General features: G+C 52.7%; 1 protein-coding gene across 1 annotated transcript; it reads right to left on the bottom strand.

Moving 5' to 3' along the window:
- Window positions 1–1,665: 1,665 nt before the first annotated feature.
- Window positions 1,666–10,923, bottom strand: LOC128048092 (keratin, type II cuticular Hb3-like). The gene is made up of 9 exons (XM_052640541.1): window positions 10,540–10,923; window positions 6,408–6,616; window positions 5,744–5,804; window positions 4,823–4,918; window positions 4,157–4,321; window positions 3,821–3,946; window positions 2,582–2,802; window positions 2,383–2,414; window positions 1,666–1,841 (listed from the first exon to the last, which is right to left on the bottom strand). The coding sequence occupies exons 1-9, from the start codon at window positions 10,921–10,923 to the stop codon at window positions 1,666–1,668; spliced, it is 1,470 nt and encodes a 489-aa protein (XP_052496501.1).
- Window positions 10,924–12,995: the final 2,072 nt, after the last annotated feature.

Here is a 12,995-nt window from a genome sequence, read left to right as displayed (position 1 = left end):
GGCGCTGCTCAATGGAAACTGGCTCTTACCTAGAGTGAGGCCGTGGCCCCTCTCAAGGCTGGGGCTGATTCCAGCTCCTCTCCTGAACAAGCCAGAAAGCCCTGCAAGTTCTGGTTCTGCCAGGAAGTGGGGACTGGACTCCTCCTACTGAGGGAGTGGGAGGGCTGTTTGCACACCCCCTCCCCCTGCCAATGCCCTGTGTTGTCAGAGAACATTCCTCAGTGGTGAGAAGACCACAAACATTTAGCTGCCCCAGGCCTGGGTTTCGGGTGGACCAGCCAACTGGCAATTCAGCTCTTCCTGGTGCTGAGTTGGCCAGGCCCTGGGCCCTGGATGGTGTGTGTCTGAGGTCCTGGAGGGGTTCTGGGATTCTGTAGGAGTGATGGCAGTGGAGGAAGTCTGTGTGCATGTGGGAGGAAGTCTGTGTGCGTGTGGGAGGACTTTAGGGTGAGGGGGTCCCAGAGCCTGGATCCCTGGTAGGGGGCTGTCTCACCCCCATCACCCAGGGACGGGCTGTGGATCTGGGTCCCTGATGGGGTGGGGGGAGGAGCGGGGAGGACATCGGGATGTTAAGGCTCTGCTTGTTGGGACGTCTGTATGTGTCAGGGTCTCTGACGTGGTGTGTGTGTCTGTGAGTGTGTGGGGTGTTTGGGGGTCTGTGCTTGGGGGTATCCATCTCTGATGGACAGCAGCTCATAGCTTGGGTACTGGAGGGGAGGTAGGAGGTCTCTGACTGGGATTCCCGGGAGGTGATGGTGGCGGTGGGTGTGGGGGCAGGGTTGGAGGGGGTCGTCTAGGGAGTGTTGGTTTGTGGGAAGAGGGAAGGCTGTGATCCCATGGCCAGGAATTTTCATATACTGAGGTGGGAGTGGAGCGAGGGAGTAGAGGGCGTGGAGCACTGGTGTTTCAGCGGCCACATGTGATGAAACCCTTCCCCTGCTGGCTACCACCCCTCCCTGCGGCCGCTCTCACTTCCCTCCCAGCTCCCCCTTATGCCTCCCTGTGTCTGGATTCTGGGGGCTGCAGGACACCCCCAGGCATCCTTCAGGATGTACAGTGTGATCCTAGGGGCAGGGTACCTTAGAGACAGCCCTCTCTCCCTCTTTGCTTAGAACAGTTCCTCTGTTCCCTTGGAAGAGGGCAGAAACGGAGCTGGCAGTCCACATGTGTAGGGAGATTCTCAGAGAGCGTTGTATTTGAGTCATGAGCTTAACGGGAAACTTGGAGGCCAAGCACCAGGGAGAGAGTGGGAGGGAGGCGGGGGCATAAAGTTGTTCCCCCTCCCCCGGGGACGCAAACTCAGGCACCGTGGGAGGGTTTAGGAAGCGCCGGAGGCGCCCTGGGGCCAGTCTGTCCCTTAGAAGCCACGGGAGTCCAAGCTCCCAGAGCAGCCCGAGTCACGATGGGCTCTTTGCCCAGGGCTGGAGGAAACCGGTCATTCAGACTGTGGGGGGTCGGGGCAAGTAGCCCGGCGGAATTCTGCGGGCGATTAGCCCGCCCCTCTTCCTGAGAGAAATGAAGAGACAAGCCGGAGGACAGATGCAGGAGGAGAAAGCAGCCGTTGGGGCAGGTCAAACCGGCTAGTTCCAGAAGCTCCAAGACCTGCCGCCGCCCGAGGCAGGTACGATTGGCTTGCGGAGCGGTGAATTTACAAAGCGGAAGGCGCTATGCAAAGCTCACCAGGCGGCTGTTGCCACTGCTCCGGCCGCAGGGCGCGCACAGGCCGGTGCTCACCGCCAGGTTTCTGCTGCAGGGGGCGCTGCAGACGCTGCCCGTCACCGGCTGGGAGGCAGACATGCAGAGGTCCCCGCAGACGACCCCGCTGCGGGAGCTGCTGACACCTGCGGCGCGAAAAGGATGTGGCTCAGTCCTCGTGCAAGGCTGTCGTCAGTGGCTCCCGCCTGCTAGCCAGAGTTCCCCCCCACCCACCCCCCGCCATTCTTCTCTTGCTCAGAGCCCCTTCCCTCCATTCTATTCCTCTTCCCCCTCAAACACCATCATACCCGGACACTCCTTCCTGTAGTCCAACCTCAAGCATCCTAGAAAAACTGTTAGACCAGGCCCTCCCTATAGGCAGGAACAGCTATTTAAGTGAATACAATCATTCACTGCCACATATCCCCCTCCTTCCTTTCAGGGTCTTAAGCTGCGGCCCCTTGAGGGCCTCCTGTCTTCGTAAATAAAGCTTTATTGAAACCTAATCTCATCTGTTAAGTATTGCTATGGCTGTGGCTGCTTTCACATTACAACAAACAGAGCAGTTGAGCAGAGACCGCGTGACCCAGCAAGTCTAAAATATTTACTATTTGGCCATTTGGCAAAAAGTTTGCCCACCAGGAACCCCAGGCTCTTACTTCAGGACCCACAGTACAGATTACTTACAGACATTCAGAGCACGGATGCCTTCACACAACCTTGTGGGGAGAAGAAAGAGACAAAAATTAGTTGGGGAGAGCAGAACCAGCAAATTTCCTCCTCCAAATAATTTTGATGCAAATTAGATGTAAGTAAGACGCAGACACATTCCTGGCTGAACACAGGTTGGAGGGTGAAGAGATATCTGCTCACATGTGGGCCTCACCTCTGCTCCTCGCCCTCCAGCAGGCGCCTGTAGGTGGCGATCTCGATGTCCAGGCCCAGCTTGGAGTTCATCACCTCCTGGTACTCCTTGAGCAGGCAGGCCATGTTCTGCTTGGCCTTCTGCAGGGCCTCCTCCAGCCCTGCTAGCTTGCAGCTGGCATCGTTAAGGGCTGCCTCACCCTGCTGCTCAGCCTGGGTCACTGCAGCCTCCAGCTTGGAGTTCTGGGGGGGGAGGGTAAGGTTATTAAGTCTCCTTCTTTTGGACTTAGGGTCAGAGACCAGGTATCCATTGACTGTCAGGGGAAGAAGAGGCCTTACTGGTTTGTTAGCTCAGGGGTTGCAAATTAGTGCTCTTGGGGAATGTTGGCACAGTGTCCTTAACTTTTTGAAATTTAACGTATAAACCCACATTCCTGGCCTCTCTTGAAAAATCAGAGGATCTGGCCACACTGGGCCTGCTTTTCCATGGGGCCTGTCGCAGTTTGATCTGGTGAGCTCTGCCCATTGTGCTTTCCAGTTTACCAAACGCTAGTGCCTTTGGTCGGAGAAGGCAATGGCACCCCACTCCAGTACTCTTGCCTGGAAAATCCCATGGATGGAGGAGCCTGGTGGGCTGCAGTCCATGGGGTCGCGAAGAGTCGGACACGACTGAGTGACTTCACTTTCACTCTTCACTTTCATGCATTGGAGAAGGAAATGGCAACCCACTCCAGTGTTCTTGCCTTGAGAATCCCAAGAACAGGGGAGCCTGGTGGACTGCCGTCTATGGGGTCACACAGAGTCGGACATGACTGAAGCGACTTAGCAGCAGTAGCAGCAGCAGTGCCTTTGGTACAGCCTGCTTCGCTCATTCACTAATCTCTGGGGACATCTCAGTGTGTGATCACTGACCTAAAACAATGGGCCAGAGAGGTGAAATGGGCCCCCCAAATCATGTGATGAGCTAGTGGCAGGGCTGGTTAGAAAGCATAGGTTTCTGGCCCCTCAGACTGTGCTATTTCCCCTGCCTCATTTTGGCTCAGAGACCATGAAAGACCAGGTCATTCCATTCTCCGCCGTAGCCCTCCCCCCACAACCCACATTCAGGGGGAATGGAGAATATTGTCTATGGAGGGGGACCTGCCTGAAGTTTCAAGTTGCTCCTTTTCCCACACTTTGGCAAGGTGTCTGACTTCAATCTCCCTGCCCCAGGCCAGCCCTGTTTTCTTTCTACGCCGGAGGGTGGGCCAGGACCCTGTACCTGGCACTTGGCATTCTCGACCTCGGCCGTCAGCCTCTGGATCATGCAGTTCAGCTCGTTGATCTCCTCCTTGGTGCGGCGCAGGGTCTCCCCATGCTGGATCACCATGGCCTTGATCTCCTCACACTGGGGGGAAGCACAGATGCTCATGAAACACAGGATATGCCATCCGACTGAACTCCACAGCTTGCACATCGGCACCCCATCCCGAGAGCTGCCTGCCCTTCCCTTGCCCACCCAGACAAAGGTCAACGCTTTTTCAGCATCCCTCCCCACCCTGCTAATGCTTTCAGATTTAGCATCCCTGTTCTGGGAAGGGAGTGCCGGACCACTCACCTTGCTGTGGTACCAGGACTCAGCTTTGGCCCGGCTGCGACTGGCAGTGTCGTCATACTGAGCCTGGATCTCAGCCACAGTGCTGTGCATGTTCAGGTCCCGGCTGTTGTCCATCTTGATGATGACCGAGGTGTCTGAGATGTGGGTGTGGAGAACTTGGAGCTCCTGAGGGGAAGTGGGGGAGTGTTAAGAGCCCCTTGGACCATAGCTCCCCTCCAGGCAGCCCGCTTTCTCACCTCCTTTCCTGTGCTCTGCCCCTGCTTCTTCCACAGCCTCACTGTCTGAAACCCCAAATCAAAAGTGACATCTCCCCTTCAACCCTGGAAGCTCTCAGTGCTCCTCAGGACCAGAGTCCTGAGGCTGAGAGGAGTCCAGCTCTGAGGCCTGCTTACCTGACTTCAGTCAGGGCCTCCTGTCTTGATCCTTTGGATCTAGGACTAGAACTTGAAATTTGTGATAATTGTCACTACACTAACTGGGAGCACCAGCTTGTCTTTGCTTGGCAGATAAGACACGAAGCTATGCCTTTCACCTTCTGACAGTAAACCTGCCTCAACTCTGCCCTGTGTCTCCAAACCAAGAGTTTCAGGAGCCAAATGTTGGCAAGTACTTTCCAGTGTCTAACTGCCACGTTCCTTGGTGCCCAGCTGCTTTGTGGCCCCGCACCTCCTCATACATCTGCCGCAGGAAGTCAGTCTCCTGGGTCAGGGCTTCCACGTTGGCCTCCAGCTCTGACTTATGGAGGTAGGTGCCATCCACATCCTACGGGAGAGGGAGGAGCAAGAGTCTCAGTGGGGAGACAGCACAGAGTTCTCCCCAGCAGGGAGGGCGCACTCCCTGGACCCTCCTTAGCTGCTCGTTCTGGTGCCTGGTGTCATGGTGTTAGTGAAGTCCTTTACTCATTTTGAGGGGTCAAGAGCAGGTCTGGGTGTCCCGGTGTTTCCAGGCATTCCCCTTGGTACTAGGATGGTCCCTCTAGAAGGCACTATCATGAAACGTAGGATCTGATGTAAAATAGCTCAGTTCTAATGCTGATCCACCTCTCCCCGCTCTGGAATGTTATGGAAAGAAATCTAGAGATGTGTGGTTAGAAGTCATCCCAGGGATCAACTCTGCTCCCAAACCAATGTGACTCAGGGCAAGACCCTTGCTGGGTCTGTGTCTCCGTGTACTGAAGGTGGTGTTGCTGAGTCAAGTCCTAAGAGGTGAGAAGCAACAGCTCTGTTCATGCCAGCATTTCCTAACCGTTGCTGGCCAAGGAGGGAGCTGTCCCCAAGCATTCAGGTGCTCTTCTGTTCACAAAAATCTATGCAGTGGCTGTTTTCTGCCAGGCTCAGAGCAGGAGGAGGTGGGAGGCCATTGGGCAGATGGGAGTTAGCTTGGCTGGTGGAAGACTGCCCTGTTTGAAGCACTGTGCTCTGATGGCCAGAGCCACTCAGGGAGCACTGGGACATTTGGAGAAAGAAATAGGGGAGAGGTTGGGCTGTGTGATTCCGGGGAAGTCACAGCTTCACTGAATCACAGAGTGCCCCCTCTACCTCTGTCCACGGTTCTGAGTTGTGGGATGTGTATTCTGGGGCCACTCACCTTCTTCAGGGCCAAAAATTCATTCTCAGCAGTGGCCCTTAAGGCCACCTCCTCTTCATACCTGGGGACAAAAAGGGCACAAGTTTCAGTGGCTAGAGTTTCAACAGGCTGGGATTTGAAGAGAAGCAAAGAGAAGGAAGGCTCAGACAAACACATTCCAGGAACTGGATCTTTTGGACGTGGTCATGGAATCAAAAAGTGTCCATCCCTCTCCTGTGAGCACCCAAACCAGCCATGTCACCCACTGTTCTTCCTGTTTTAGAGGTAGGGTGGGTGCCATGTGCATTTTTGTAGGCCTCCTTTCTGTCCCTGAAGCTAATTCCCTGGTGGTGGTGGCGGCACCCTGATCCAGCTCAGGTGCCCCCTTTCCTGTCCTCTTGACTTCTTATCCTTACCTCTCTTCAGGGCCCAACACAGCACCTGGAACATAGACAAATGCTTGATAAATCAAAATAAAATAAACACAGAATGATGAGGTGGCTGGAGAAGCACAGACTCGCCAATGTTTCCTCTCCCATCTCAGAAAAGAAAAAAAATTTCCCCACAGGCTTTCTGTCAGTCTCTACTTCCTATGGAAAGTTCTTCTAGGGGTCTAACGCAAATCTATCCTGCGTTGATCTCACCCCATTTCCTTTCTCCGCAGCCTCCTCCCCGATGCACTTACTTCTTCTTGTAGCCCTCCAGTGCCTCCTGTATGTGGTTGGACTGTGAGGCCAGCCTCCTGCCGTCAGCCTCCACATGCTCAGCCTCCCGCTTCAGCGTTTGGATGTAACCCTCGTAAAGGGCCTCCAGGTTGCTCTCGCAGCACTCGCGGTCCTGGTGGAACTGCAGCTTGGTCTCCAGCAGCTTGTTTTGCTGCTCCAGGAAGCGAACCTGGTGGGGAGGTGGGAGAAACAGTGAGAGGAGCCAATAAGCCCAGCCCTCCTGCAAGAGCAGGCAGAGCTCCAGAGAACCGGAGCTCACAGCAAGGTGTGCAGAGGCAGAGGGTGGGTGGATGGCATCATCCTTGCTGGGCTCTCCTGGCCTTAGGAGGCAGCTGGAGACTCCTTGTCTCCTGACTGCTTGCTCAAATCTGAGTGAAGGTCTGTCCAGTTGGGCCTGGCTGGGGTAAGTGAGACACTGACGGGCATATGGGTTGTGCTGTGTTGGGTTGGGGTGGAGAGAGATAGGGGTTGACAGTAGTGGCAATCAGGGAAGGTTTCCTGGAGAAAAGGAGTGCAGAGGAGGGTTGAGAGGGTTAGAGTAGAGGAAAGCCTTTCAGTGTGACCCTCACCAGTGCAGCAGAGCTCTGTCCTCAGTGGTCAGCCTGGGGCTTGAATGGATGGGCAGCCTGGGCAGGGCTTCCTAGCTGGGGAGGGAGGTTGGAGAGGGCAGTTTCTCACCAAGTAGGATGGCCAGGGTCTGAAGAGGCCTGGTGGAGGATGACACACACTCCTGTGTGAGGAAACACACACTCTTGTGTGTCTGGAAGCCAGGCAGGTAATGTGAAGGGGGGATGATTTTTAAAAATAGGGAGGGTGGGGGCTTAGGGAAGTAAAGCATGCAAACCTCTGCTGGAAATCATTCAAACTGGAAAGATGTGACGGCAGCAATCACTGTGCCGCCCGAAAGGAATCAGCAAACAGGACCAGGCCCCCTGGTCTCCAGTTTTCCCCTTCTCAGATTTTTTTTAGCTGGATTTGGGACATTGTCTTGCCTTTCATAGGCCTGGTATCCTTTCATCCAACCTGATGAATGCAGCTAGGCAGTCCCTGTGGAGCTCCCAGAAATGGAGAAAGGGGACTGCTGATATTACGTGGGATCATTTTAGGGGGTCTTAGCTGGCAGGCCTCGAGCCATGGTGGTGAGTTGCTTGCCTGTCCTGATCCCTATGTTTCCTTTCAGAGTTGTGGCCAGCACACACACTGCACCTAGCGCAGCTTTGAGGCTGAGAGGGGAAGCCACCGGCCAGCATCACACAGAGAATCAGTGGAGAAACTGGACACAGCCCATGCTGCCTGCTCCTGGGCCAGGACCCTTTCTGCTCCACTCCGTGGCCACCTTTCCCGAGTGTGAGCTCCAGCACACTCAGGATAGAGTGCCTGCTGAAGTGGGCCAGCTCTCGCTCGAGAGGAATGGGGGAGCTGGGCCCGCAAGCTTTGAACCCTCTGGCCTCAGGGACCTGGAGAGCCTGGAAGAGCCAGGCTTGGACTCCTGCTCTGCCACCCGCTCTCAGGGATTGTGGGTGGGGGCTGGGGCCGGTCCTGCTGTGACTCTCCATCTCCTTTCTCCTCTATGAGCACTCAGAGGGCTACTCTGGTGGCAGTGAGTCTCAAACATGAGCCCTTCACAGACCAACTTCAGGATTTTGCCTGTTTTACTCTTGATTTATCTACAAATGGATTTGTTTAGCATTTCACTAAACACATAAATGGGGCTTAAAGGGGTAACTTTATATTAGCATCATAACTATAAAACCAGTATCACTAGGCATACATAAGAGGAAAACAGAAAGCATGAAATTCTAGCTGAAACTGTTGCCCTGGACAGCTTTGAAGCTGAGGCTTGCTCTCTTTCATTAAAAGCATGAGAGTAGCAAGTATTAGAGGGATATTAAAGACATATTAATACCTAAATGAGATTTCCTCCATTTGATTTTAAGGATCAAATTAAATAAATTAAATTAATAAATTAAAGAGATGAAATTTCTCATCAGGTGTTTCAATGTTGTTTAATGATTCAATGGAACATCTGAAACTATCACATAAAATATCAACAGTCCTCATTCCCCATTTCCAGGAGAGCTCAGTTCAATCACTCAGTCGTGTCTGACTCTTTGCAACCCCATGGACTGCAGCACACCAGGCCTCCCTGTCCATCACCAACTCCCAGAGATTGTTTAAACTCATGTCCATTGAGTTGGTGATGCTATCCAACCATCTCATCCTCTGCTGTCCCCTTCTCCTCCTGCCTTCAATCTTTCCCAGCAGGGTCTTTTCCAGTGAGTTAGTTTTCACATCAGGTGGCCAAAGTATTGGAGCTTCAACTTCAGCATCAGTCCTTCCAATGAATATTCAGGACTGATTTGCTTTAGGATGGACTGGTTGGATCTCCTTGCATTCCAAGGGACTCTCAAGAGTCTTCTCCAACATCACAGTTCAAAAGCATCCGTTCTTCAGTGCTCAACTTTATAGTCCAACTCTCACATCCATTCATGACCACTGGAAAAACCATAGCTTTGACTAGACGGACCTTTGTTGGCAAAGTAATGTCTCTGCTTTTTAATATGCCATCTAGGTTGGTCATAGCTTTTCTTCCAAGGAGCAAGTATCTTTTAATTTCATGGCTGCAGTCATCATCTGCAGTGATTTTGGAGCCCCCCAAAATAAAGTCTGTCACTGTTTCCATTGTTTCCCCATCTTTTTGCCATGAAGTGATGGGACCGGGTTCCAAGATCTTTGTTTTCTGAATGTTGAGTTTTAAGCAAACTTTTTCACTCTCCTCTTTCATTTTCATCAAGAGGCTCTTCAGTTCTTTGCTTTCTGCCATAAGGGTGGTGTCATCTGCATATCTCAGGTTATTGATATTTCTCCCAGCAATCTTGATTCCAGCTTGTGCTTCATCCAGCCTGGCATTATGCATGATGTACTTTGCATATAAGTTAAATAAGCATGTGACAGTATACAGCCTTGACACAGTCCTTTCCCAATTTGGAACCAGTCTGTTGTTCCATGTCCAGTTCTAACTGTTGCTTCTTGATCTGCATACAAGTTTTTCAGAAGACAGGCAAAGTAGTCTGATACTCCCATCTCTTGAAGAATTTTCCACAGTTTGTTGTGATCCACACAGTCAAAGGCTTTGATGTAGTCAATAAAGCAGAAGTAGATGTTTTTCTGGAATTCTCTTGCTTTTTCAATGATCCAAAAGATTTGGCAATTTGATCTCTGGTTCCTCTGCCTTTTCTAAATCCAGCTTGAACATCTGGAAGTTCTCGTTTCAAGTACTGTTGAAACCTCACTTGGAGAATTTTGAGCATTACTTCACTAGTGTGTGAGATGAGTGCAATTGTATGGTAGTTTGAAGATTCTTTGGCATTGCCTTTCTTCTGGATTGGAATGAAAACTGAACTCTTCCAGTCCTGTGGCCACTGCTGAGTTTTCCAAATTTGTTGGCATATTGCGTGCATGACTTTCACAGCATCATCTTTTAGGGTTTGAAATAGCTCAACTGGAATTCTATCACCTCCACTAACTTGTTCTTAGTGATGCTTCCTAAGGCCCACTTGACTTCAGACTCCACAATATCTGGCTCTAGGTGAGTGATCACACCATCGTGGTTATCTGGGTCATTAAGATATATTTTGTATAGTTCTTCTGTGTATTCTTGCTCTCCAAGCAAGAATACTGGAGTGGGTTGCCATTTCCTACTCCAGGGGATCTTGCCCACCCAGGGATTGAACCAGGGTCTTCTGCATTGCAGACAAAGTCTTCACCACTGAGCCACCAGGAATGAACTTCCAGGGGAGACTAGCCTGTAAATTCTCAGGTCCTGCCAGGATGTCCAGGCTCAGGAAGGGTGGGATCTTGTCTATGGGGACCCTGCCTGTCTGGACAGAGGTTGTATATAGTAACAGTGCTCTAATCAGGAGCCCCTGCTCTAGACTCATCTCTCTGGTCTGTCTGTGGCCTGGAAGTGTGTCCATCTCCTCCATCAGCCTGGGGGCTCACTTGGACCACATATCTCCTGCACCCTGACTAACCCTTGAGTGCCCACCCAGCAAGGGAAGGTTCAGGAAGGGTGTGATCAAGGACACCCACCTTGTCGATGAAGGCAGCGAACCTGTTGTTGAGACACTTGATCTGCTCCTTCTCCTCTTGCTTCACGCACTGCGCATTGGGGTCGACCTCCAGGTTGAGGGGCGTGAGGAGGCTCTCATTAACTGACACGGTGGTGATGCAGGGAGGGCTGGGGCCGCCCACGCCGCCGGAGCGGTACCCGAAGCTGTGGTCGCAGGACCCTGCGCGGAAGCCCCCGCAGACGCTGCGGCTGCCGAAGCCCCCGGTGAGGCCGCGGTAGCAGGAGATGCCGCGGTAGGGGGCGGCCGTGATGCAGCAGCGGCCGGGCCGGGGTCCGCAGGCGGAGACGCAGCTGAAGGCTCGGACCCCGCGGGGGATGCAGACGCGCGATGAGAGGCAGGACATGGTGCGTTGGCGGTGAGCGGCGGTGGCAGAGGGCAGCTGGACCCAGAAGCCCACCATGTGCCTTATATCGCGGCCCGCGGGCCGGAAGGGGGAGCGCGCGGCCCACTCGTTTATGAGCTTGAAGGTCGGGCTGCGAGCCTCTGCGAGCCGGAATTAAAGTGAACCGGGACTCCCGGCTGCCTCCATAAAACGGCGTTCTCCTCCGGCCCGCGCGCGCTTTATGGGACCGGGTAGCGCCGGCTCAGCTTCGCCGGCCGTGCGCTGCGGGCTTGGGGCCGGCCGCCCGCGGCCCTAGGCCGGGACTGGGCCGGGAAGCGCAGCGGCATTGGTTCTAGTCCCAAACTGGGCAGCTAGGCACCCCCGGCCCCACCAGCCTGGGCCACCGCCCTGCGGGGTGGGCAGCTTTGGTCTTAGTTGCCTGTGCGGCTCTGCGAGGTCTCTGTGTGAGTGTGTGTGTGTGTTGTGTGTCTGTGTGTGTGTTGAAGGGGAGGCATCTTAGAGGTCAGTTCTGGAAATCCTTGTCACGATCTGGGACAGGTGAATAACCTGTTTCCTCATGTGCAAAATAGGGATCCTAACAGCACCTGTGGGGGCGCAATGGACCGGGTAACATTTAGGGCCCTCAGTTCAGTTCAGTTCAGTCGCTCAGTCGTGTCCGACTCTTTGCGACCCCATGAATCGCAGCACGCCAGGCCTCCCTGTCCATCGTCACCTCCCAGAGTTCACTCAGACTCACGTCCATCGAGTTCATGATGCCATCCAGCCATCTCATCCTCTGTCATCCCCTTCTCCTCCTGCCCCCAGTTCCTCCCAGCATCAGAGTCTTTTCCAATGAGTCAACTCTTCCCATGAGGTGGCCAAAGTACTGGAGTTTCAGCTTCAGCATCATTCCTTCCAAAGAAATCCGAGGGCTGATCTCCTTCAGAATGGACTGGTTGGATCTCCTTGCAGTCCAAGGGACTCTCAAGAGTCTTCTCCAACACCACAGTTCAAAAGCATCAATTCTTCGGCGCTCAGCCTTCTTCACAGTCCAACTCTCACATGCATACATGACCACAGGAAAAACTATAGCCTTGACTAGACGGACCTTTGTTGGCAAAGTAATGTCTCTGCTTTTGAATAGGCTGTCTAGGTTGGTCATAACTTTTCTTCCAAGGAGTAAGCGTCTTTTAATTTCATGGCTGCAGTCACCATCTGCAGTGATTTTGGAGCCCCCCAAAATAAAGTCTGACACTGTTTCCACTGTTTCCCCATCTATTTCCCATGAAGTGATGGGACCAGATGCCATGATCTTCGTTTTCTGAATGTTGAGCTTTAAGCTAACTTTTTCACTCTCCTCTTTCACTTTCATCAAGAGGCTTTTTAGTTCCTCTTCACTCTCTGCCATAAGGGTGGGGTCATCTGCATATCTGAGGTCATTGATATTTCTCCCGACAATCTTGATTCCAGCTTGTGTTTCTTCCAGCCCAGCGTTTCTCATGATGTACTCTGCATATAAATTAAATAAGCAGGGTGACAATATACAGCGTTGACGTACTCCTTTTCCTATTTGGAACCATTCTGTTGTTCCATGTCCAGTTCTAACTGTTGCTTCCTGACCTGCATACAGATTTCTCAAGAGACAGGTCAGGTGGTCTGGTATTCCCATCTCTCTCAGAATTTTCCACAGTTTGTTGTGATCCACACAGTCAAAGGCTTTGGCATAGTTAATAAAGCAGAAATAGATGTTTTTCTGGAACTCTCTTGCTTTTTCCATTTAGGGCCGTACTTAGCTTTTAATAAGAGCTCCATAAATGTTAGTTTGTTCTGTTTATTCTATTATTAATTTGCCATTCATCCTGTTTCCCATGGGACAAAAACTCTCTCTCCTCTCCTTGTCAGAACTCAGCTCATAGCTCCTCACCCAGTAAGGTCGGATCCTCCACCCCTACCCCTCATACCTCTCTCCACTCTACTGGCGAGGAGAAAGGGAATTTACATTTATGGAGTACCTACAATGTGTGGGCTTCCTGGGTGGCTCAGACGGTAAAGCGGCTGTCTACGATGCGGGAGACCCGGGTTCGATCCCTGGG

This window comes from Budorcas taxicolor, chromosome 5 (genome assembly GCF_023091745.1).
Source record: "Budorcas taxicolor isolate Tak-1 chromosome 5, Takin1.1, whole genome shotgun sequence".
Classification (NCBI taxonomy): domain Eukaryota; kingdom Metazoa; phylum Chordata; class Mammalia; order Artiodactyla; family Bovidae; genus Budorcas; species Budorcas taxicolor.
This window is presented reverse-complemented; position numbering and strand designations above follow the sequence as displayed.